We start from the raw sequence: 26,487 nt of genomic DNA, 5'->3' as shown, positions 1-26,487 counted from the left end.
GTGTGAAGCGAAAGTTGGCGGCGGCATGACCGAACCAGCGGTTTGTTTTGATCGTGTACGTCTCTTCAATACACAGTGATTCCCGCAGTTGGTAAAACCACGTGTAAGCGAATAGCCCTTTTTCCTAATTTCCCGCAAAGAGCGCCCGATTGCCACTTTCGTGTTTTGACCTGATTTATTATTAGGCTGATTTGTCGGCTGTACCTTAAAGCTGCGATTTGCCGTTGGAATAATAACAAAGTCAAACTTTTAACGTGCGTAAAGGCCATCGACTCATAGTTAAATATTAGGGCTGTGGCTAGAGTTCCGTCCAGACGGAACAACAACTGCTTCTGGAGTTGCGTAAAGCCATGGTCCGCGCTTAACAAAAATCAGACAGTCCTTCCAGCCTTTCAACTTTTTATTACTTTGTGTTTTCCTGTTTCAGGTGAGTGCTCGCGACTGGACTCCTGTCTGCATGACATTCGTGTATAGTTGCACCAGCCGCACCAGGCAAGTCCACTTGAAAAAGTGCTAGCAGCTTCTCAGAACGTAATGTACTGTCAGCAGCAAAAGCTTGCATGATGTGTGTGCTTAAGAACAAATTTATCGTTGTGCTGCCGCACGTCCCAGTCATCAGTTGCACGCAGTTCCCTCTGGTTGCAGGCAGTTCCAGGCAATGTTTGTTCTGCTCACTTGCTTTCCATAAGCTTTTGTGCCCAATAGTATGTAATTTTTTCTGGCCAGGAGTTATTACTAATTTTGTATCATCCTAAAATTCAGGTCAACCATCAGTGAGGTAACTAGTAATACTTGTTGGGGGGGGGGGGGGGGGGGGGGGGGGGGGGGGGCTAGTTGGTGCATGTGTTCAGAAAAGGGTTGTAGCGCCGAAAAAGACAACACAGAGCAAGCGAGACAGGTGCATCAGTGAGGTTTTGCTGTAATAGAACTATGGCAGGATCATTCCAAGGAACACTTTTTTTAGCTCTTTTCTGATTTTGGATTCTTTTACAGTACTGTATTGTGACAGTCTGTTGTAATTTTCTGGTGACGCAGTCAGAAATCCTGTGGTCAGAAGTACCTGCAAGCACTTTGAATGGAGTCATAGACAGCTCCTGAAAATATACTTTTTTCTTGAATATTAGGTTTGTTCCTATTCATAGCACTACACCCTGTTATATATTGGCTTTGCTGGCTGGCAGCCAGGCTATCATGAAGTGCTAAACACACCTGCTGGCACCTCACGGGTGCACAGGGTGTCATTGAAAGAAGTCATTGAAAGAATCATGTTTACATATGCTACATAAAAAAAAAAACAACGTATGAAGTGTACCTGCGTAATATTTATGAGGCACAGAGAACACCAATTGAACACCAGCCTTTCCTGCCACCAAGCTGGGCCGGCTTTGCAACTAGGCCAACACCAACAATCAGTTGCACCAGAAGTGTTCCAACAAAGCATGCTAAGTGCTCTGTTTAGTGCTGAACAGGAATCATCCTCGACATTCCTCTGTCATGTGGCCGTTCTTAATGTTGACCAGATGGGAAGATGCATTAACGACCGCATATGTCAGCATGCCTCCGCCCTTAAATTACCTAGAGGGAGTAACCTAGCTTTCAACTGCTGTATGTGTGGCTGCAGCCCCTTGCTTGAAAAGTGTGACATACTGCAAAGGTGCAAGGACAAGCATGTGAAATAAATTTTTGAAGTTTTTTTTGCTCGCATGAAAAGTGATGCATGCATTCCCAAGCCTTCCATTACATTATCTATCAAAGAAATCTGCATCTTGGCCTACAGCTTCCATTTTTTGGTTTTATTTCCATTATCATTTCATTTGTCGCAACCTGTTGAGCCATTGACATTGGTTGCTTTACCTGTTTTTAATCCCCATTTCATACTTTCATCTTTTCCTTACTTGCAGTCACATGCTTCTACATCCTGTTGATTTCTTTTTTGTTTGTCTGTTGCATGTTTTTAACTGCTCTCATTCTTCTATCTTCACTGGTTATTTTACTTTCTAATGATAACTTGACTGCAGCTGACGTGAGGCTCAGCTCTTGCTGACAATATCTGTAGAAGCATGCCTATATATGTGTCCACTCTGCATAAAAAAAAACCAATTGCTAGTCAATGATCGTTTATCCCCTTGCTGTGTCTTTTCTATGTGCTATTTTACGTATGTTAATATGAACCATTGGACCCAACAAAGCTACCTTAATATAAGATTGTCATGTAGAAGACGAAGCTGGCAGTGGCGCGGGATGGAGCAGTTGCACTGGGGCGGTGGCCATTAAAGTCGTCATATTACCATTGGTCATCACGTCTCATTATTCAGTTGGCCACCGTGTAACATTTGGTTTGTGGTGCCAGGTATCATCGTCATCCTAGTCCTGGAGCTTCGGTGTCCCGTTGCTCTGACCTACAGGCTCAGAAGGCCTTGGTTGAGCACGCCCGGGCAGCGGCAGACGCCACTGGGGTCCCGTACTAGGGACCCACCTAGTGTTTGTAAGGTCCGGCCCCTTAAGTCTGTCCAGTCATACCTCCCTGTACCAATACAAGTCTTTCATCATCATCATCCTGTGTCAGCTGTGGTTGTCTGCCGTGTGTCCCTTGTCCGCGCCACCTGGCTGACATGCCCCAGCCTGCCAGTACCGAACCGACCTCGCCGTTTCTCCCCCGCCCCGACCTCCTGACATGAAGAACTGCAGCCGACGCAAGGACCCGACCTTTCCACCCCACCGAGCTGAGACGCTGCCCACATGCGAGGACACCGCCCCTGCCCATGACGTTCGGTGCGTTGAAGGGCCTCGACTGTTGGCCCTGGCCGACATGTGGCTCGGAAGCTTCATGGACCAGGAATCAGTCGCCGATCTCTATCATCGTGGCAGCCAGCACTTCACCACTGTGTCATTTCTGTTCTGCTGTCCTCTCAAGACTCAAGCCCATTACTATTTCACGCGTCTGTTCATCAGTGTCTTATATTGATTGGGACGATCGTTCTGTGGCCCTCCATTTCGCGAAGACGACAAAGCTGGCAGTGGCGCCCTGTGGTGCGGGACAGAGCGCTCATGCCAGCGGCCAATCTCATATTTTCATCGGTCATCACGCCCCTGACGTCTGGTCGCCACGTAATAATATAATATATTACAATACAATAGAATATAATATATTGTGTATTATAACATAATTTAAACAATATAATATAAACATAATATTAACTTACGCTGGGACAGGTGATCAAGAGGGCTTTCCTGGTACTGGTGGTTAGTGGATGTCAGGTTGGGCCCTAGCTAAGGTAGCCTGTGAAAAGTTGCATTCTCTAGAACCGACGTTATGCTAGTTGCCAAAGATGCACATTCAGTGCGATGTGCATGTGTTTAAAACCCCTAAAATTCTTAAGATGACCTCTTGAAATTTGCAGAGAACAACATGGGAGTGCGAGGCCTACAGTCTTTCATCGAAAGCCATGTGCCTGATGGGTGCACCATGGTGGATATTGTCGATGAAGCACACAAACATTTAAGGAGATGCCCTCCAGGCACAAAGCCCACAATAGTGGTTGATGGCTTGAGCTTAATCCGCTGGATTTACAACAGAACACCTGAATTCATTTTTGGCGGCCCCTGGGAACAACTGGCAGCAATTGTGGTAAGCTCATTGAGCCGTGAGCAACCTGAGTGCACGTTGCATGTGTGGCTTTTACTTAAGAATGATGAAGGCCAACAAGTGTGGAAACAGTTCTTGGAAACTAAGTTCTGACAAAACAGTGTTCTTGAAATGTAACAGGTTGGTTGCAGTTCATTTATTTATTTAATGACAAGCCATGTTTGCTCGGCCTGTCATGGCCTTGAAAGGCCTTGATAATGCAGTTTGATACTTGTTCTGCGGCCCATCTCGTTATATTTTAACATTCACCCCTCGCAAAGCAATTCATAAAACAAGAAAAATACTGCGGAAAACAAGAAAGCATTATTAGCCACAATCTAAAATTTAGGTGTCTGTAAAGGTGGGTTCACACTGGCGAGTCGCGGATGTCGCGCGACGGATTTAAATCGATTTGCTGCGCTCCTTCCCCGCTTCCCTAGTGCTTTGGAAACCCTAATTGCCCGAAATTGGTCGCGTGATGTTTGCGACTCGTTAGTGTGGATCCGCCTTAAGCCACAAATTGTGAGGAAAGCAGTGAAGGTGCGTGTCAAAGAATAAATGTGGTGAAGGTCATGTGTAATTTGTGTTATGCATGAGTACTATGCAGGAAAGCCTAGGCTGATGGAGGTACTTGATGTTGCTGATGTTAAGCGTGTCCGTCTTCATGGAATGCTGATGCTAACTAGATTTATGCATTTTTGTTTAGTTCTTTTCATCTGGTTATGCATGTTTGTTAAGTTGGTGTGTGCATGCATGTGAGTGTGTGCCTGCATGTGAGTGTGTGCCTGCGTTGTGAGGTGTTTTTCCTTTCTGTGTTGTTGAAAATGCCACATTGAGGTAGAAAGTGTAGTAGTGAGCAGTAGATGATTGAAAGGCTGTTTCTCATTATGCTGCTTTCCTTTTTTTTCTGAATTTCAGCGTGACTTTGTTCAAGCATTCGAAGAACGATCGATTGACTTGGTTTTCTTTTTTGATGGATATGTCTCTGACTCCAAAGTTGAGGAGTGGCGCATTCGGCGCCAGAGGCGTTTGGATGATGTTCAGGCGACATTTCGAAGGCTTCGCTCTGGTACATGGACAGGGAGGGACGGACATGACTACTGCTGCCCCAATGGCACTGCGTACACATTATGGCTTGTTGTGAAGTGTTTCACTTCGTGCAAGGTATGCTGGGCAACCAGTTGTTTTGGGGTTCAGTGGCTACCAGTGGATGCTTACCAACAGTTATGTGTACCCCATTTCAGGTGTTTTATGCAGTAGAGGAATGCGACTTGGAAGCTGCTCGTTATGCTCGCTGGCATCCAGAATGCTTTGGTCTACTGAGCCAGGATACAGACTTTGTCATTTTTGACATGGGAGTCCTGTACCTGTCCACTTTACATTTGGACATCGGGACTCTTACAACTCGTCTATACCAGCCAGCGGCCCTTGCTTACCACTTACGTCTGGATCTTCAGCAGTTACCACTGTTTGCTTGCCTCGCAGGCAATGATACTGTCAGAAGGGAGCAGCACCTCCGTGATTTTCATCGCTCTATTGGTATGTATTTCCTTGTCCATCTTGTATAGTAGTATAGTCTGTTCATGCACCGATTTCAAAAGAGTGCAGTCTGCGCTAGGTACATGAAAAGAGAGCAGTGTTTCAAGGAAAGATGCAGTAGAGTAATAGTTCATTCCTGTCAGTGCAATGAATATGCGGAATTCATGTGAAATTCAAGCTCTTCATTTGATCAAGCCACTTTGACTGTCAATGACTGTGGCTTTGAAATATGTGCTTGTAGTGATGTAGTTTTCTCGGTTATGTTGCCTGCTGTGTCCAGAATGGCAAGTGCGAACTACTGAGTAAATGGATTTTTATGGTGTTTTTAGAAATGTGGAAAACATTGCTGCCAGCATTGCCATGATATAGAATTATAGATGAGTGATTAAAATTAGTCAGTGGTGCCATTGTAGTGTTTAGGCACTTACTGTAACATGAGCTCAGAAGCAGTACTTTCTGTAAATGATCTGCAGACATAAAAAGTTCTAAACGCATAGTATTGGCTGTCGTCATACATATTGCTTATTATCTGTGAACACTGAACGCATGGAATGCACATCCACACGTATATTTAGAGGCAAGAATACGCTACCCTTGTAGGTGATGTCACTGTTTCAGTTGTTCGTGCAACTGCTTGTTGCTCTTTTTCTCAAAGTTTAGCTAAATGTAGCAGTGCAGATAACAATTCTCAAACAGATTTCATGCCATTTTTTAATTTTACACCCTTGCTCATTGGCAAAAGTGACGCCACGCCCCTTGTTCGCTCTTTGTTATTGGCTGAAGCCTAGGGCATGGCATCACTCCAGCCAATAGCAAAGGGCTAGAAATTCAAACATGGAATCGATTCGGGGAGGAATTGCTATATTGTACTGACCCTGGTGGCTGTTAGGAGCAACGACTCGCATTAAAGGCTCAGTGAAATCAAAATCTGCCAAAAGGAACCACTGTGGTGTATCAGTGGTTTGGTGAATCGACTGCGTAGCCCAAGGACGTGGTTTAAATCCTGGCGGCAGCCGCCACATTTTACTGCAGGCGAAGCACAAGGCGCCTGTGTACTGTGCGATGTTAGTGTGCGGTAAAAAACCTCAGGTGGTCGAAATTAATCCGGAGCTGTCCACTACGACACCTCTCATAGCCCACGTCACTTTGACAAGTTGAACCCCATATGCCATGCCATGCCAAAACCTGCCAAAGTAATTGATATAAAAAGTCCTGAATTTTTGCAGTGAAAGCTTCATTTTGTCAGATGTGGGTGTTCCACAAATTTGTTGTTTAAACCAGTGCTCAGAAGTGCTTTGCTGTGATCGTGATAAAATGAAAAAAAAAAAAGTTTGGCTCATCCACAGCAGGTGAATACCCATGCATCATTCTCTAGCAGCCTGCACCAGCCAATGCTGGCCAGTGACCATGATGTGATTGGGTATAGGTTGTGCATTTGGGACGGCCCAGCATTGCCAGATCATATGGGCAAGTGTGAGGCACTATGGTGGCCCAGAAGAAGGAGAAAAATTGAGTTGTAGAAATTGCAGCTTGAAGTCGTTGCCAGACATGCTGCGCAACACTACCCTCCATCACATCCTGTACTCACATGCCAAGTCATGACTTGGCATGTGACTTTATTCAGGATTTTACATCAGAACTTTACAATTCAGGACAATTTAAAATAAATTCAGGACTTTGCATCAATTATTTTGGCAGGTTTTGGCAAGGCATGGCATATGGGGTTCAACGTCCCAAAGTGGCATGGGCCATGGTGGGTGTGCTCACATGCCAAGACAACTTGCTGACTCGGCATGCGAGCACAGGATGAGATGGAGAGTAGTGTTGCGTAGCATGTCGGAGTCCTGCCAAATGTGCTTGGTAGTTGAAGGTGACCAGTAGGGCTATGACAGAGTCATCATCTGGTACTCAGTATGGGAGTTCTCGGGCTAGTATATGAGCACATGCGTTTGTGAGGATGGCTAAATGCCCAGGCACCCAAGCCAGTTGAAATTTTCATGTTGAGGAAGAGAGGAAAGATTCAAGCACTTGTGCTGTGTTAGGGTCAAGAGTGTTGTAGAGGTAGTTTCTGCAGGCAGTCTGTGAATTGTGTGAATTTGTATTGAGTGGAAGATAGAGCAATGTGAGTATTGTTTTGGCAGTTGCATGCTCCTGTAGTTGCTTTACGTTTGTCGGTGTTATTTCAGTCGATATGTGTATTGTAACACAGAAATTACTTGCATTTCTTTAGTATGTGCTTAAATATTGCAGCCGAAATGGCTGCATTGATTTCAGATTAAATGAGATAGCACTTGTGCACTCACTTGAGGCTTACACTGGAAAAATCATGATGTGCAGGTTAAGTGTGTTGTTTGTCCAGGGCATCTTTCATAATTAACAACACTTACTTTGTAGAGGTCAAATTTCGATGAAGGCCAAATTCTGGAGGCTCGTGTACTGTTCGATGTCAGTGCACATTAAAGAACCCCAGGTGGTCGAAATTTCCAGAGCCCTTAACTACGGTGTTTCTCGTAGCCTGAGTCGCTTTGGGGCATTAAACCCCAATAAACCAAACCAAACTTACTTTGTAGCAGTTCTGATGGTATTTGCTAGCCTGTGCTTTCTCTTCAAGGGAACGTTGAGGGTATTACATAGTGTCCCACTCACGTTGACCTTGCTGCTCTCTGTTCTTGTGCTTTCCAATTAATTCGAAAGTAGCAGGTTTTTTCCCTTAGCGCTTTTCGAAACTGAAGCCAAAACCACTGTTTGCGGCAAGTGATGCATTTTTGCACAGGGTTGATTTTATCTTGTGTGATTGCTATGGAGTGGGTTCTAACGTCATAAGTGTATGATGGGTTGCACTTTGTGCCAATGATTTGATGGGATCACCTGAACAAATAGGCAGGCACACGGAGAGGTTGCAACACAAAACTGACGTAACAAGTGAAGGATTGCTTTGGAACGACAAACATACATAGGATGGTTGGAAAGCTGTAAATAGTGCAAAAAATTATGCATGCTGGCAAGCATAGGTGTGTAACTGCAGTTTAAATGCACAGTATGGCTTGAGCAGAAAGTGCTTCTAATGTATGTTTTTTCAGGTTTTCCACCACATCAGTTTGTCCCCTTTGCACGGCTCTTCCGGAGGATAGCAAGCGTTATTCAGCAGTGTGGCTGGGGAGCTATTCCAGACGTTTCTGTGGCAAGATACACAGGGATTAGCTTGGATGTTTTGATGGAAGGCGTTCGAAGCTATGACCTGGAGTGTGAAGCCTCCTGTTTGAGGCCACCTGCAGGTTTGGACCATGCTAGCTGGTACCTGGCCTTGCGCTCGTACAGGAATGCAGCTGCCTTTCCTGCTCTTCTTCAATTGCTTCATTGCAAGGAGATCTACCTTGGAGAGACGATGGAAGAAGCAGTGTAAGAGTTATGGTGTGACTGTGTCTCAACCAGTGAATATGATAACAGAAAGAAAAGGAGGCAAAAGCAGCTGCTGGCTTGCGTATAAAGCAACATGAAGGTGCTCACGGAAGTTTTTGGAACATGGAAGCTAAAAAAAGCTTAATTTTTTGGCTGCCTAAGTGTGTAGCCACACTCATAAGAGAGTGATCTGCACTGCCTTGCATGACGTGCATAGTGTATCCTTCACTATCAGGTTGCACCTTGAGGCAGTGAGGAAAACTACATTTCTGTGGGCACTTGTATAGATCTTGAGGAATGACCCAAAAAATTTGTGATTTTGAAGAATGTTGAGTGTTAACTGGCTGCACAAGTTGAATTTTAATGGATTGCTTTAGTACACCTTCATCACTAATTGATGAAGCACCTTAATGCCAGTATATGCAGCATAATCTTTATCAGTTGTGAAACCGTATTTGGCTGAGGATGCATTATCATCATAGTGAAATTTCTAAGTTTGTTTTCTTTGTGACATTTAATATTTCAGCAGCTATGGAGTACATTCATCCAGGGTGTCCCAATACAGATGGTCTTGGTATAGTCGGTTTTTTTTTCTCGGCAAAACTTCAGTACAAGGTTTTTAAAAAAAAAGTGGCTGTATTAAGAAAGAAACTTTAGTTTACACAATAAATGGCATTGATTTATTCCAGCAAATGTATGTCAGCAATCGTGTGTCACAGCAGTTTGCAGATTTTGTGGCTTTCACAACCTGCAGAATAAAAAGCTTCTAAATGTGGAGTTATGATAGGGCCAGTAGGGCCAACTTTAGCACTTTTTTGTTGAGCCTCGATATAATACACTATTATAATAAGGGAGTAATTACTCATTGACATCCACCCGAGTGCAGCCATATGGCTACAAATGAAAGCTGTACAGCTTTCTCAGAAACTTCGTAGTTAAAAGAAAAATTTGTCCTGGTCCGGGGTTCTAACCTGGCACCACCGCATCACCGGAGCAGTCGCTCTATCAACTGAGCTAACCGGGACGGCAAGGGATGGTAGGGCGTGGTACCGGGATGGTAGGGCGTGAGCGAATTGATCAGTAACTCAGAGTGGGAACAGTGTTGGTCAGATGTTTAGGGGAAACCTCCAAGGTGGAGATAATACACTAAAACCCCCAAGAACCCCCAAGATAGTACACTATTATCTAGGTGTGCTTCAAAGTAGAGGATGATAGCCTTGATAAAATATGTGGGCATCTATGTGAGCTCCCATGGCACTGCCCATTGTACAGTTTGTGTTATAAGGGTACTACTCCCAGGAACCTGCATAAGTGCTAACGCCGTTGGGACATGTCAAAGAGATAGCTGCACTCTGTTTCATACTTGGTGCACAACACTGTCAGAGCTAATACGCCTATTCTGCCTGCCTTGTAGACTATGAAAGCATCCATTCAACATCAGAGGGTTTATTTTAAATGCACAAGAGCCCTGGAGCTGGATGTCGTTGCATGGATATTGCGTGATACAGTGATACCAGTATGATGTCTGGTCAGTAGCTGTGTTTTGGCTTCGTGCTTCCAAAACATACCTTTAGAATTTTCCTCAAATTAAGCTGTGTTGTTCATAATTAACAAACTTCAAGAGAGGATTAAGATCACTAGTTTAACAAGAACACTTCTCTGGAATAAGCAGAAGGTTTATTCTGATTTTTGTGCGGTGCCTTCAGCTTTGTGCAGTGGAAAAATACATTCCCCAGAAGGCGCATTTTTGGGTAGAAATTGGGTTTAGCTCCATTGTCAAGAAATCTGTTTAGGAGGCAAGAATCTGGTAAAATTGGGTTGTGCCCAAAACGAAGGGCCCTAGCAATACTTTGGTTTGAGCTAGTCGGTGATATTGATGAAATGCAACGGTGCGAGAAAACAGTGACGAAAACACGCAGTAGACAGGACGAGCACCAGCTCTTTAAACTTCTTTTGAAGGAGGCTACTTTAATAGCTTTGATAAAAATGCTGTGATTTTACACCTCTGTTATTCATGAAATCTTAAACTATCTTAAAATCTGAACTCTTAGTGCTTGCCATCCTTTTAAAGAATAAAAACGATCAAATCAGATTTATTGGAAATTTCAGACAGTGCTTGACAAACCCTTTTGAATTTACGGCTGTAAAGTTGTGTTGCCTTATTTAGTTTTGAGTGAACACAGTTTATATAACCAAGTACGTGGTTTGCATTTAAACCATTACAGGGAGCATCAGTAAGAAAAGAACATTTAGTATTATCTTTTGCTGGCATAATGTTTCATCTTTTTAGTGTTTTTGTAGTATAAAGATGATATGTTTAATTTTTAATGTGGTTATACCTGTGTTATACGGTGAAGTGCTAGCATGTTTTATGCGTTATGGCCGCATATTGTGCCATGGTACATTTTGGTAATCTGTTTGCAAGTGAACAACTGTCTGCCGACACCTTGTAATTGGTGCACAGGAAGTGTACATGGGTTGTATTTTTTTATCTTTCCTGTGTGGGCCTCCTCCTCTCTGTATTTGGAAGGACTCAAAATTTCAGGTGTGCTGCAGCACAAAAGAATGAAGTTTGTATACTTCATTGAAAATAATTGAGGCATAGAGTTTTGGAAGAAATATTCATGAGTTAAATTCAGAAGCCAAACATAAATGGTGCTAATGAACAAAGCCACTTCCACGCGCTACTTAACTGCTCGTGAAGTGGTGTTTGTGCAGCATGGGGAATTGATGCAAAGATGGAGGGCACTGTTGAAACAACTATTTTTTGCGAGGTTGTTTTCATGCTTCCTGCTTCTTGGGAACTACAGATGGTTGAGAAGTAACAGATATTACCCCCCCCCCCCCCCCCCCCCCCCCATTTCTTAACCTTTTAATACCCAAATTATGAAAGAATCAAAGAAAAAAAATCATTACCTTCGCATTATGCTAGCTAATGTACCCATATTCAAAAGAGAATATAAAATATTTTTTAGTGGCACTAAAATTTGAGGAATCGGTATGTCGCGAATTCAGAACAGTGGGCATTTTGTCCATATTATGCAGCTAATCAGAGTTGCGGGAAAGACTAGCATGAAGGCCTAAAACCAGCTCAAAGTCTGTGTGACAGTAGGCAGTTTTTTTTATCCTGTAAAGTCTATTTTTCCCGCAAAAATTGTCGCAAAATAGGAGATGAGGAGTTGTCGAAGGCTGGCTGGAAGTTGCACATTTGAGCCCCCTTTCTCTTCATGCAGGTTCCTCACAGTAATGCCAAACATTTCAACTGAAAAAGGCTGGATAGTGAGATCAAACTTTGTACACGAGCTCCATGTAGTAATAAGTGCACATTGTGCAACCAGTATGCTGCAAATTCGCAACACTGGGCATTAAAGGGTTAATCTATGACATTCTGCCTTAACTTGCTCTTTTGTGGTTAGGACTATGCCCTGCCCTGCAGATGTTGCATCATCCTATGACACGAAAGCTGTCTATTGCTGGCTGGCTCAAGCTGAAGGCCATCACATATTTTTCGTAAGGCTAGCTTTTTGCTGTCGATCTCTCTTGTTTGCAAGCTGGCGCTGAACCCCTTGGGGGTTGGGGGGCCTGTGTATTTTGTAGAAAGCAGTGAGATTATGAGGAAATGTGACGCTGAGGAGATGGAGAAGTGTTGGAATGCCAGTAGTAGGCCAGCCTGAAGAGTGTGTAGCCCACCTTGTTGCTTCCATTGGATGGCCTTGTGATTGTTGGCTGGCTTATCTGGGGGTGCAGTTGTTATGCAGGTGACATGTTTGTTAGTTTTACCACTCTGTGGCTTTCTAGCTGACAACACAGTGAAACCAATTCCTGCATGTGCCAAACCTGTGGCGTGTGGAGCGTGTACAAGAAGGCACTTCATTGTCCATCAGTGCATGGTCTGGCATGCGGCAAGGGAAAAATTTTCTAGATATAAAACTTGATAAATGTACTGTGTGCTGTAAGACAGCAAAATATCTATTCTTTGGAACCAGCCTTCTGGATCTAACTCTTTGTCTTTTTCATTGCATTCCAGAGATGAACAGGTACCTCCTGCGTATGTCTGCTTTCGGCCAGTGCGAAGCAGGCTGTATTGGTTGCTTTTTGCTGGCAATGACACTGTGGTTGTCACGGAGCATGTGGCATACCCCGGAGCCGGTGGAATTCAAGACGTAGATGTTAGGTCTACATCTTTTCCTTTCAATGGTGAGAGTCTTTGGTGGTTGTGTACATATTATGGAGCAGTCTACCTAGCTAGGTGGAGTAAAACTTGCGACCATGGAAACTGATTCTGCCACTATGTTAATGGATTTTTATATGTCAAAGCACCACTGTGGGCTTTAAGGTGCACGTTAGTGAAGAGTGCTGGACTATCCTCTGGATTATCCGGATTTTCCGGTATTCTGTAACATGCACTGAGATTTTAGTACATGGGAATTTTGCCTGTTTCAATCAAAATGTAACCACTATGGCTTGGACTGAGCCCACAAACTCATGCGCTGCACCTAAATGCCATAATAGCCACTGAACCAGCATGGCAGTTATCTCTGCCAGTAGGTGTGAAGGCAAGTTTTGATCATTCCTGTTGCACAACATGCCAATTTTGAGGTATTAAACTGGCTGGTCCAATGTTTTAGGGGAATCCCCCAAGGTGGAGTAGATTTTTAGTAAGGGAGTAATTACTGCTCCGGTGAAGCGGTGGTGCCGGGTTCGAACCCAGGACCAGGACGAATTTTTCTTTAACTACGTAGTTTCTGAGAAAGCTGTATAGCTTTCCTTTGTAGCCGTATGGCTGCGCTCGGGTGGATGTCAATGAGTAATTACTCTCTTACTATTAAATTGGCTAGCAATATCTTGTTGCATGCAAGTTGGTACAAAAGTATATTGGTGCTGATGAGAATTTTGTAATGCATCTTGCTTGTGAGTGCAACTGAAGCACTGTGGACTCTTAATAGTGCATGTTGCTGACTTGTGTGGTAATCAGCAGCTTAATATTAAGCCCCATGCCATCTAAGAATTCATTAAATAGTAGCGTATATGGCAGACTAGCATGCTGAAAGCTCCTTTATGTGTTTTGAAAATGCTGAATGTCTTTAGCAGTGTTTCGTATAGTAATTGTGTCTCACTCTGGTACACTGCATACTGTGTTCTGCAATTGGGTGTCCACGTAAGATCGAACAAAGGGTGGCTGGTCAACCTCTTCAATTTATTTGAAATTTTTGTATATTGTTGCCTCATCACTGGAAAGGAGCGATCTGCAATTCGTTTTGCCCAAAAAATTTTTTTCGAAGCACGCAAAATTATTAATGACGGAGAAGTGGAGTTCCGCGCTTCAGTGCTCTGCTGCTTTGCTTTGGCCAACTTTGGTTATGATTTGCATAAAATATATTAAAGTTAGGTACCTGAAAATTGTTTGAGGAAATATATGGATGTTTCTATTTGTGCTCCGTTATTTATGTCTGTCTGCAAGCTATCAATGTTTTTATAAAATTTTTCGAAATTCGCCCAAAGAACGTTTTTTTATCTAGTTTGCGGGTCGTTATATCAAAAACGGTTTGCAGCAGAGTGGCAGTAATTACACAATAATTATCAGGCAGTAATTATCATCTATGCAAACAGACCTATCAAACTGCTGAAGTTGATATTTATATGTCTTTTTGACAAAGATATATGATCGCGCTAACTTCAAGAAAATACAAAACAGTGAAAACTTCTTACAACAATTAAAAAAAAAAAACATTTTTTAATATTTTTTGAACTTTGTCCACAGATTCTCCTTTATGTCAGATTTAACAGTCAATAAAACATGTTGCATAATTTTGTTTGTGTAGTAGTTACGACCCCTCCAATGTGACCCTTGAGCAAGGATTGGCAAATGATGGCACATTTGATTTCTTGCCTTCTGTGTCTATAGAATGCAGAGAGGATTGGATCTCAATTTCTTAGAGAAGATCTGGAGTAGCGAAAAGGTGTTGGTGACACCTAGGGTGTCAATATCGAGATGATTTGGGCTCCACAACGGCCATGAGAGTGGGGCTACTACTCAAGCCTGCGCACCCCAGAAGCTTGTTTTCCTAGGCAACGCTTTGAGAGGTTGTTTTCGCATTCTTAGGCAGGCACGTGGGGTAGAGGAAACCGGCAGAAACTGGTCCTTTGTTCCCACACATGGTCGCAGCGGAAAGGAATAATGCATGCTCATCCGCTGCCGCGTTGCTCGCGTATCTGCGGCGCGATGTTCTTTTCTGTTGACGATGGCCACACTGTGACATGGCCCAGCATGATGATTGGAGCGATAGACTCTTGGGTCCTCTCCGTGTGGTCCGGGTAGTCCATTACGGCAGACCTTGGCAGCAATCTTCATCAAGTTGACAGAGGGTGCACCAGCCAAGCTGTGCTGACTGATTCCAGAGGAGACTTGCTGTTGCCGTCGCTGCAGTGGTTACGTCTGACGTGTTCTAAGCCACTTAGGGTGGAGGGTAGCCTGGGCACAGCACTCCCTATCGGTTTTCGGATGTTCACTTCTATCGCAGATGAGCGAGAGGCGCGCTTGCATTTTGCTCTCACTGCGTGCGCTGCTCACATGCTCATGGTGACAAAGTATAGCTCTGACCGAGTGTTTTGTGCAGATTACCTTTTCAAGCACAAGAAGCTCATTCCAAAGGCGCGAAATTTTCGCAGTGTCACCGACCTAGACATCAATGTTTTGAAGCAACTTCTAATATCTGAAAGACCTGTGAATGTCAGTGAGATGGACTACTTGTGCTACCCGTGCTTTCGCTGCTTCTGCAATGAAATATCTTCACAGAAAGCACGTTTTTGTGATTAAATTTCTATACACCTGAGTAAGAAATTGACGTCATCAACCGAAGTATTCTGCCACCACCGACGTGTCCCTGTTGAAGCCGCCAGGCGCAGTGACAAGTCGGGACAGGCCTGCTTACATCAAAAGGAAACAAAGTGAGGTGCAGCAGGTGGTAGCCGAAAATGTTCGCTGCAAGATATGCCAGGGCCTGCAGCCAAGGTGATGCATTGGGAAGTTCTGCCAAAGAAAGGTGCTCCTTGTGGGCGCACTGGATCGAAAGCTTTAGGCAAGCCTATGCAACATTTACGACGCCCCAGGAATGGTGTCAACTTCTTACTCTCCTGCCATCAACACTGGCAAAAAATGTGATCAAGAAGCTTATTCCCGAAGCATCGATATATCTGATCAACAGGTCCAAGAAAATGAAAGAAAATCATGGCGTGTGGTACAGATCGGATCCTTTCACTAGTCATAAGGTGAGCCCTGAGCGCATACCTGTGGCGCATAAGTACTACACGAGAGATGAGTTAATATGCTCCAGACAAAGTCCTAACAAAAAAGATGTCCTCTCGGATATGATAGATGGAGGAAAAACATTCGTAACATAGCGTTTTGTTACAAGATCAATTAGAGGCATTTCGCATATACAAAGATGATCATCCTGATTCTGGCATTGGCCTATCAAAATTTTACACCTTGAGACCTCGATGGGTAAAATGTTATCCCCAGCATGATATGTGCGTGTGTGTCATTTGTGCCAACTATAAACTTTGTCTCGCTGCTCTTGAGAATGGCACTGGCCACAGAGTCGATGCTGGAGACATTCATCCAGCATTCATGTGCTCTTTGTCATCAACGCAGTGCCTTTTAGGTGAATGCAATCAGTGTCTAAAAGGCAGGTCTCTGACATTGGAGGAACTTCATATCCCAGAAGATGAAATATTTTTAGCAGCATGGGAGTCGGGCAACCTTGTGAAAAAGGCTTTGGATGCTGACACCATTCTTAATCATCTTCGGGTGTTAGTGGCAAGATGAATCGTGCACAACCACATTAGGAAAACTCAAGGTAAAGCGATCTACGAGGAAAAGCAATGCACACAACGTGGGGGCATTGTATTCTACTTCGATTTTGCCGAAAACTGTACTGTCATGCTTCCTCAGGAGGTTCAGGCATACCAGTGGCAAAAGAAATGAGCGTCAGTATTTACATGTGTGGTCACAGCAAGAAAATATACGGACAGTTTTGCAATTGTTAGTGACGATTTAAGCCACGACTCTGCTCACGCCTACTTGGCTTTAACTCTTTCCCTACCGCACCCATTGAGCTTCGTTAGCCCGCTAACGATGATTTCATGCCCCGATTTCAGAACCTTCTGCATTGGTAATGACCACGCTGCCGATGTAGTTTGTAGGCCAGGAAACAAAGTTTTGTTTCCGATGTAGTTTTCTTTTGTCCCATGAGGGGGCACTTTCTAACGCGCTGCGAAGAAATGAAGACGCGGACCTGCGCTCATTGCCCGCCATGTTGCCCGCAAATGACGCCTTCGCCGCTCGACTTCGGAGCCTTCCGCGTTGCTTACAGGCACGATGCGCATCTGGCTTGTAGCCGGAGAACTGAAGTTTTGTTTCTGATATAGTTTTTTTTGCCCCTACAAAACGGCATTTTTTTAATGCACTCCGAAGATGCGGTACCATCAAAGTCACTTGGCAGCCTCCGCGTGCGCGGCACGCGCTCTAAGACATAGCAAATCTCAGGACTCCGTTTCGTCTGCGAGTGATTTAATGGACGTCCCGTGTAACAACGAGCCTGAAAATGTTGCAAGGTGCTGAAGATGATTCAGTTTTCACATCGGTGATGATGGAAACCAGCTTGAAACACAGGCGGCCGCGCTCCGATGCGCAACTATAGGGTTTCCAGTTATTGTTTTGTAACAACAATACTATTCAAGATAGAAATGATTTTTTTTTTGCAGAGAGTGGCCAATAGTGTAATAAACATTTTGCATATTTCAGAAAATTTTTAACATTTTTTTCTTTTTAAATACAAGCATGTTTTTGCATGTTCTGTTGAATTTTTTTCTAAAATCTCGTTTTTAGCTAATAAAATTTTTTGTTGCAACATGCAATTTGTTGTTTAAACGTATATTAATAGAAAGCACCTTTATTCAGCTCTGTTTTTGGGTATTGCATTCAATATTGATAGCAATAGTTTTTACAGAAAAAAAAATGTACTGAAACCTTCAGAAAATGGTCATTTTCCCCATGGCAGGGAAAGAGTTAAAGAAAGTGAGAGAATAGGTGGACGACAACCTGCCGGTGTACTCCAAGATGGCATATGTCAGTGATGGAGCTGCCAGTCATTTCAAAAATAGATACCAGCTTTTTGAGTTTGGAAAGAGCGATTGTCCCAATAGCCAGTGGATATTCTCAGTAGCTCGACACGGGAAGAACGCGTTCGATGGTGTTGGAGGACTCGTCAAGCACTAAGCAATGCTCAACGACCTGAGAACAAACCCTGAAAGTGTGATTCGGGCAGCTGGAGACTGTGTAAGTGTTTTATCGAAGAAACTGAAAGGTGTGCATCAAATACATCTGAAAGTAAAAGTTGTTGCCTTCCACGAGTTAAAAAAGGAAGAGTGGATGACAGTGCGCACCTTCCGTGGCATTCAATCATGGCATACTTTGCGGCTATCCATGTCACCAACAGAAGCATCCTCTGAATTGTACATGGCATGCACAGCCGGGTCTGCATGGAAGAGACTACAGGAGTGAAGACATTGTGCGTTGTTGAATCAGTCGAATAAATGGTTTGGTTTGGTTTATGGGGTTTAAAGGGGCCCAGAAACACAATATTAGTCAACTGTTTTGCCTGTTGATTGCATACAGTGAGTTATAATGGTGCTATTAGCTTCAGTAATACTGCATATATTCCGTTTTTTAATATTTTAATGTCCTCCGAAAAACAACTTCATTGCTCTGATGGTGTTGCCACACAGTGGCGGGTTTTTAGCAGCGGATATGACATCACCTGGCGCGAGCCTGATGATCGGAAAAACAGTAAATATACTTCAAATCGTGTGAATAAATAGAGACACATTTTGTCACCTGTCTGCGTTTTATATTAGATAAAAAAAAAACAACTTGTTTGTCTTAGATAAAAGCCCTGCAAAGCAAGTAAAATAAAAATACACCACCAGGGGCGCTCTGGCATGGAAACGACGCTGCCAGTCTCGGCAAAAACGAGTTACAGAGAGCAGGAAACCATGGAGTACAAACTTCCGCGACGTGCTCTGGCTGGCTGTTTTGATTGGTTGCGCCAGGTGCCGTCATTGGGAGAGCGAAATAGGAGTGGGAAGCCCCGCCAAAATCGAGTTGAGGGCAGCGTTTTGTTTGCTTGTATTTTGAAATTTCTCCATTGAATAACTCCTGTTCCCGTGCATCGATTCCTGTAATTTTTTTTAAGTCAGCATCTGTGTGACATAAACAACCCACCTGAAGTATAGCCGGTATCCCCCCAAGCAGTGTTTCGCAGCCCCTTTAACGTCCTAAAGTGACTAAGGCTATGAGAGACGCCGTAGTGGAGGGCTCCGGAAATTTCGACCACCTGGGGTTCTTTAACGTGCACTGACATTGCACAGTACATGAGCCTCTAGAATTTCTCCTCCAAAGAAATTCAACCGCCGCCGAATAAATGGTTGCAGCCCAGAAACAAATTGTTTTTAATGAAGCAGGTACCTATGACCTTTTCAATTTATTCATTTTGCTAAAAATTATTTGAATTATGCTGCTTGCTTATTTGACATTAACCTCTTTGTGTGTATATACTAACCTGCGCATGGAATCCTGACTGCGTTTTGATGGAAGCGAAATGCCGAAAACGTCTTGTGTTCTGTGTGATGCTGTAGCGAATCAAGAATCAAGGAACCCCAGGCGGTGAAAAATAATCCCGCGTCCTTTACATCAGTGGCTCTCATAGCTGATCTTATGCATTGAGATGTTAAGGACTATATACAATATCCTACCAAACTTGAAAACTCTTATGCAATTCACAAATGACATAGGCTCTTCAGACCTGCATGGTGTGCTCAAGGTTGCGGAAGGGTCTCTTTGGAAGGGTCGTAACTGCTACAGAAACAAAATTATGCCACATGTTTTTAATGATTCCAGAATTTGATATAAAGGAGAACACGTCAAAAAAGTTTAAAAAGTATAAAAAGTTTTTTTTTTTAATTGTCATAAGAAGTTTTCATTGTTCTGTGTTTTCTTGAAGTTAGCGTGATTATATCTCTTTGTTGAAAAGACATCCAAATATCAACTTCAGCAGTTTGATTGGTCAGTTTGCATAGATGATAACGCTTAATTACTTCCACTCTGCTGCAAGCCGTTTTTGATATAACAACCCGCAAACTAGATAAAAAAACGTTCCTTGGGCTGACTTTGAAAAATTTTATAAAAACATCTATAGCTTGCAGACAGACAAAAATAAGGGAACAAAAATAAAAACATCCATATATTTCCTCAATTTTCAGGTACCTAACTTTAATATATTTTATGTAAGTCATAACCAAAGTTGGCCAAAACAGCAGAGCACTGCAGCGCGGAACTCCACTTCTCCGTCATGAATAATTTCGCGTGCTTCTAAAAAATACTTGGGGGGCCAAAACCAATTGTGGATCGCTCCTTTCCAGTGATTAGGCAACAATATTTAAAAATTTCAAATAAATTGAAGAGGTTGACCAGCCACCCTTCGTTCAATCTTGTGTGGAACCACCCCATTACGCTGTGTGATTAATACCAACCATTCCTGTTTCTTTGCTAGGTCAAGTGCCACCTCTTTATCAGCTGTGGTCTCAAGAGCTAGCCATGATAAATGTGCACTGGCAACTTTTTTCCGGGTGTCTCGGCATGCACCTTCATCTTGATGAACTGATGTCACTGGGTGCATCAGATGTAGTCCTGGTTTCTACACTGAATATAATGTTCACGGCTGGAGTTCTGAAGGACTGTGAAGTGTCTGCATTGGTTTTACAGCGTATACTTCCTGATGGAGAGAAGCATGAACTTGTATCTCGGCAAATCCAGGTGAGTTTTTCACATGTGGAAAATTGCTGCAGTTAAGGGGTTTCCAGATTGTGTCAGAGGTGTGTATAAGCAACTAGGCAAGGTCAAGCTGTAGAGCTTAACTTACAGTTAGCATGCTAGTGTTGCACTGCATGAAACTACAAAAGTCAGATGCAGGTAAGGGAAACAGATATATTTAGGTACATTCTGCGAAATAAGGGATGTTAGACTTTCACGACAGCTACCAGGAAAAAAAAAAGATAAGAGGGATGAGCTAAAAATTACAGCAGATTTACGTAATCAATCAAATGCAAAGTAGCCCTGCATTTACCCTTGCTTACCCCTGCTATACTTTTCTATGCATTTTTACTCTTTGCTATTCTTTCTTCATTTTGCTGTGGTATTAAAGGTGGGGTTATAAGGGGGGGAGAAAGAATGAGTAAGGAGTGGACAGAAAGAGATATGTGAGGAGAATGCAAGGCATGAGCAAAGCCAATGCTCTAGAGTTTCGGCATCACTAAATGTAGAGCAGTGCAAGAAGGTCCCCAGAGCAAAGAAAGGTAGTCGAAGAGCAAGGAAGTGCGCTTGAAGGCGAGCACCTGTTAAGGCACGGAGGTGAGCACAAGCAGCTTCACGATGTGACAAGCGGCGCAGAGCTTAGGTCTAGGGAGCACCACGCATACATGTCTGCTGTCCATGAAGGCTGAGGGGTGACTGACGCGAGGGGAGAGAGGCCGAAGTTGAGGACGCGCCAGCGACTAGCTCAGTCCAGATAACAGGCATTTGTACTACACTGATGGCCGCAGCAGCTGCAACTGTGGTACACGCCACTCTCTAATTGGCTGCAGCTGTGCGGCCAGTCCGCCTCCTCTTTGTGCTGCGTGACGCGTGCGTCACCACCTTCTCTTTTGCACTTCAAGTTCACGGAGAAAGAGAGAGAGCGGCCTCAGACAGACGTCGGCGAAATCCGTAATTGTGGCTAGGAGTGCTGCACACTAAAAAATGAAGAATGAGCACGTAATACTGGGTGTGTTAAAACTCAGTGATCCATAAGATAAGAATGGAAATGAATCAATGACCAGTCTGTATATTGTGCCAGTAGGGGTGGATTTATGGGTCACTTTCAGAGGGGGCGGTTCCATTTGAACCATGCATTTCTTGGACTTTTTATGGGGTTCAGCAAGTTTTTATTATGTAAAATTTCTCGCTTGGGAGGGATTGCACCCACCCCACATTAATCTGCCTCTGTGTTCCAGACAGTAATAGTGATCAGAATAAGCCTGTTGTGGAAGCATCACATCAGAAAGCTCTTACTTGAACATGTCCTGAACACTTTTTGCCATACTCATTTGTACATCCACAGTTGACATGGAAAGCAATATTGACAAAAAATTGCCATCTTTCCATGCATTCTGGAAAAAAATATATACAGCCTAATTGTGATTGTATGAATTACACAAAGCGAAATCAATTTTTTTTTTTACAGAGTTGCCTTCTATAAGCTTTTGACGCGAAGGGGGGGGGGGGGGGGGGGTATACTTCGGCTGCAGCATTGCATTGCTTATTCACCAGCAGTGGAGAAGTGCTAGTGGACGAGTACTGGCATTGTCACCTGTCAGTCCTGACATTATCCAAAATACTGTAGTAATTTTGTGTTTTTGTCTCTTTTGCCCGTTCCTTAATTAGAAGTTATTAATGTGCACAAGGTGGCCAAACCAGGGTGTGTAGAAATTTGTGCAGTTCCAAGTTCTGCTGTAGTCAGTCATGCTTCTTGGAGATTTTTGCCCAGCTGCCTGTGTGTGTGCAGCAAGTGGCATGCTTTGGGTGTGCTCGCTTTGAGTAAACTGTCTCCAGTATCATAAGTTTCTGAAAATGAAACTGAAAATCTTTTATTTACATCTTTAACATGACTGGTAGCAGTTGCAGTATACTGTTCGATGAGTTTCCATAGTGTTTTGCATGGACCGTGAGGGGTGACCAGCCAGGTCAGCAACCGTAACACAAATGCCTTTGTTTATCTAAATAAGGTCTGCGGAATGGTTGTGCCTTGGAGTGCACGCCTAGGACTGAGCTGACACCACAGCGGTAGGTAACGATATACACGCACTGGCGGTTAGCGTAGCCTGCTTGCACAGAGGTGCCTCCTTCACATGGATTATATGTGCATTCTTTACAACTAGTTCAATTTTCATATATTTGACCATAAAGTTTAAAGGAAGAAATTTGTCTTCTGTAGCAAATTGTTAATTGGTTTCAAAAGCCCCATATCTTACTATTTTGACTCTTGTAAAAGGAGGTGATGTCATTCTTGCATAAACTGACACCGAATGGGCTAAGATAACCTTGAAAACCAAAGCCTGTTGGAATGATTGGTTACAACAAGCACTGTAGCTATGCACTACTTCTTTTGACACAACTTGTGCAGTTGACTGTTTGACAATATATACAGAATGACACTGCTCATTCTTGGAGGAACGAAGGTCTCCTATTCATAAACCAAACTGCTTATTGGTTTTGTGATTAGCCCTTATTTTCCCCATTCACACGTGCCCTTCTTAGATATTGGACCACTGAATGCAGATGTTGCAAAAGTAACTGGTAGTGAAAAGCTGTCTGGAAGTGCCACCATTATACACTGACTATACTAGTTCGGTACAACTCAAGAACGAAGCGGCTTTTCCCCGTCAAAGAACCGCCTTCCAGCCAATGGCGTCGGCCGATTCTTATGAGCCTTTTAGTGCAACAATGCAGGAAGTGGCCGATGAAAGGGGATAGTCCCCTCCCTGCATTGTCATGCTAGCAGATTCATGAGAATCGGACGACACCATTGGCTGGAAGTGGGTCCTTTGTAGAGGAAAAGTTGCTTCGTTCTTAAGTTGTATCTGACTATAGCATGATATCCGGACCAACTGAGACTGGTATACCAGTGTTACATAGGAATGTAAAAAAAAAAAAATGGAATGGCGATTACACCAATGGTAATGGGGACAATCAGTGCTGTCTTGCCCATGATAATGATTACACAGAGAAAGTTGCTACTGCAGTAAAATGAAACTGCGATGAAATGATCCTGCCTAGATACCAATGTGATTATTGATTGTGCAGCTAGTGGTGACGCTGCGACAGCTTACAAGCTTGGGCAGCTTGCTTTCGTGCAGCGTCCTTGGCCGGAGCGTCTGCCCAGCGTTGGAATGTCCATGCAGCTGATGTGAAGCCAGTGCGCGCATGAGCACCGTACTAAGATTGGCTGGCCACATCAGCGCTCTGTTTTCATTATGTGGCGCGACGCCCCCTACTGCCACTGCTCACTTAGTCTGCACTCTTTTGCTCTGTTCACTTTCTTACTTGCGCCGGCTGTCACCCTTTCCTGTCTATGGACCGTCTTCTTACTTTCCTCTACGCTCTGTCGTGTGTGTGCCGTAAACACGTTTGCTGGGAACCTGCGCCTGAGTAGCTAGTGCTGTAAACGTGCAGCAGCAGAATCTTTACTTTTCAAATGCGGCAGCCACTGGCAAAGAAAGAAACATTTCGAAGGAGCATGAGCTGAGATGTCCTGCTCTTGGGGGACAGAGTGAAGTGAAGACTTTGTCCTTATGAGGTTTGCCACATTTTGAGAAAAATGCAAAGAGGGGAAAAGTTCCAGCCTGTCTACTGTCCCCTGGGTACACTGCAAGCAATTTTAATGCAAGCTTTACAGCTTGAATGCATTTTGTAATATAATGGCTCTTTTGTGTCAGTATGATACCAGTGTGCTATTTTTAAGAGGTTTCTTTATCATAATTGCATATTTTCATATGCTTCATGATGCTTCACGATGCTTCATGTAGGACCTCAACCGTAACAGTGGTCTAGTCCACATGATAAATAGGCATATGCACTGCTACTTGTTGAATCCAGTGCTTACTGAGTTAATGTTGCTCTGTCAAATGCAGGTCACCAAGCTTCCTGTGTGCCATAAGTGATCCTTGTTTGTTTCTTGCAATTCAGGACAATGAGATTGATCCGCACCTGGTCAGCATTGCCACATTCTTCATGATAGGTCTCCAGACCATAACAATGGTCCTTAGTGCCTGTGGAGGACCATTTTTCTTACGAGATGTTGTCCCATGGGTAATCTTCAATGGAAAGTTGTTCCATGTGCTTGGTCGGGAGCTTTGCCATGAAGATTCAGCAGTCTCAGCAGCATCGCTGCTTGAAAAAAATGCAAGTACTCAACGCCTTTTTCATGCTCTAGCTTATGCAACTTAGCACAGTGCTTCCACATGTACCTCTAAGTTGCATATTCGCTCCTTTTTTCTTCTTTCTTTTGACAGGTGCATTTTTAAGTGAGGTGCAACAGAGAAAGGGCATCTGGTATAGGCTTTGTTAAATCCTGAGAACTAATGCAGGTAGTGCAGGTTGCAGGTAGTGAAGATGGGAAAAGCAAATACCTTTTAGCCTTTAGATTTTGGCATTGGTCAGCTTAGGTTCCAGATGGAATGCAGCGTCAGGGTATGGCAGAAATGCCAATTTAGGAGCAGCTCTGTGGAATCGAGCTACCACATTCCCAGTAGATGGAAGGAGATTAGAAGGGATGGAAGATTATATCATCAGCTGAAGTATGCACGAAAAGATAAGGCACCCCTAAAAATTTTTATGAATTCAGCACAGTCAACCTGTGGCTATCCTTGAAGAATGACTTGTTGACTGACTGACATCTGAGGTGCTGTTGCAATGAGCAAGGTAAATTTGCAGTTTAAATCAGTGTCATGTCTGACACCTGCCAGCACTGGCTCAGGCATCTGTCCAAGTGAGAACAGCCACTATGTTTTTGCATTGAGGGATGCTGGCATTGTGTACGTATTTAGTGGCTGTGTACCTAATTTACCTTTGCTTATGTCAATTGGATGAGTCCCATCAGTGACATTCTGATGTTGCAAATATGCCTGGTGATGTGCAAAGAGTACATAAAGGTCATGATTGATAGTGCTACGAGATGTTCATTTGAAGGTTGAGCTCCATTTTTCTCAACATGTTCCTTAATCGGCTTTCCCATCAATTTTTTTTTGGTCACAAAATTAGCCCAACCCTTATTTTCATTTGATTTGCTTTTCAACTTGAATGGGTTGCTGCTTGGGGATTTTGCTGGGTCTTTGCACGGTCTTTGCATTAGTAATCACCTGGGTAAATTATTATCAGGTAGCATATCTTTCAAATCTTTTTTGATTATTTTGCATTTATGCTTACTGTTTTCACATGCACATTATCTCTTATTGCAGCCTGGAGTTCTCGAGCTGTACCACAAGTTGTGGAGAATCATCACAGGCAAGAACTGTACATAGGTTGCCAACTGAAAGTGTTTGAAAAGTACATTGTTCATTTTTTGTAGATTCAGTGTTCAGTCATTAAACATGTCTTTTACAATTTGTTCTGTAAATTCTTTTGAGTTGGAGCAGTATGTGCATTGTGTCTGTAGCCAGTCATTGGTAAGTTGCAAAAAACATGCCACTAGTGACTTCTCAGTGAACTTTTTTTCTAGTTATCTCCTGTGCATATGTCAAGCCTCCTCGTCTGCCATTTTAGCCGGGCATGCCTGTCGATAATGGGTGACGAGTTTACTGCATGTGTTCTTCCACAAACGGCATTTTCTCGTTTAACGACGTGACAGACTGCAGGACAGTATCATCAGGTGCAGTGGTGGCATCATGCAAATGCACGTGTGGTACCCACATTCACTGGCCTCAAGCGAGAAGATGCAATCAGATTTGCCAGCCTCCTGGAGTCGCAGGTTAATTTCAGTGCAGCAGGTGTGTTCACAGGTGACTCACACCTATCTGCTGTGGCTAGACAAAGCTGGCACTGCTCTTTTCCTGAAAGTAAGCCCACCCTGACAAGATGTATGGGAGCTTAGCCAACCAGGCCTAGTGAACTTGCTTTGCCTGGCGGCCGATACAAGGGTGCACTACTGGAAAAAGGTTCATTGTGTTGGGTGCAAAGTTGCATGGTGTAGCTTTTGCATGCCAGTTAAATTGCTATGTTTTTACAGTGATTTCCAAGTGTGGGAATAAACTTTCTAATTGTTAACCCTATA

The 26,487-nt window shown here is 43.5% G+C and overlaps 1 protein-coding gene across 7 annotated transcripts; it reads left to right on the top strand.

Moving 5' to 3' along the window:
• LOC149350607 (constitutive coactivator of peroxisome proliferator-activated receptor gamma-like) lies at positions 1 to 26,487 on the top strand. Of its 7 annotated transcripts, none has more exons than XM_089579661.1 (10): positions 1 to 103; positions 428 to 492; positions 3,402 to 3,628; positions 4,544 to 4,789; positions 4,870 to 5,164; positions 8,245 to 8,563; positions 12,591 to 12,760; positions 20,176 to 20,438; positions 24,405 to 24,620; positions 25,676 to 26,487. In XM_089579661.1, exons 3-10 carry the CDS (start codon positions 3,410 to 3,412, stop codon positions 25,736 to 25,738), a joined length of 1,791 nt encoding a protein of 596 aa, XP_089435787.1. In that variant the 5' UTR covers positions 1 to 103; positions 428 to 492; positions 3,402 to 3,409; the 3' UTR covers positions 25,739 to 26,487. The 7 variants fall into 7 exon arrangements, with proteins under 7 accessions (XP_089435787.1, XP_089435788.1, XP_089435789.1 ...); XM_089579662.1 differs by having other exon boundaries at positions 2 to 55; XM_089579663.1 differs by lacking the exon at positions 1 to 103 and adding an exon at positions 128 to 254.

The sequence above is a fragment of the Amblyomma mixtum genome, chromosome 3, assembly GCF_055824585.1.
Source record: "Amblyomma mixtum isolate Tamu chromosome 3, ASM5582458v1, whole genome shotgun sequence".
Lineage (NCBI taxonomy): Eukaryota > Metazoa > Arthropoda > Arachnida > Ixodida > Ixodidae > Amblyomma > Amblyomma mixtum.
The sequence above is the reverse complement of the archived record's forward strand: the minus strand, read 5'-3'. Positions and strand labels throughout refer to the sequence as shown.

Bases quoted from the DNA above. Each gene is read 5' to 3' on its own strand.
- LOC149350607 (XM_089579660.1), top strand. The intron at 12,761-20,175 runs GTGAGAGTCTTT...TTTCTTTGCTAG, and splicing joins TACATCTTTTCCTTTCAATG to GTCAAGTGCCACCTCTTTAT. The intron at 24,621-25,675 runs GCAAGTACTCAA...CTCTTATTGCAG, and splicing joins CATCGCTGCTTGAAAAAAAT to CCTGGAGTTCTCGAGCTGTA.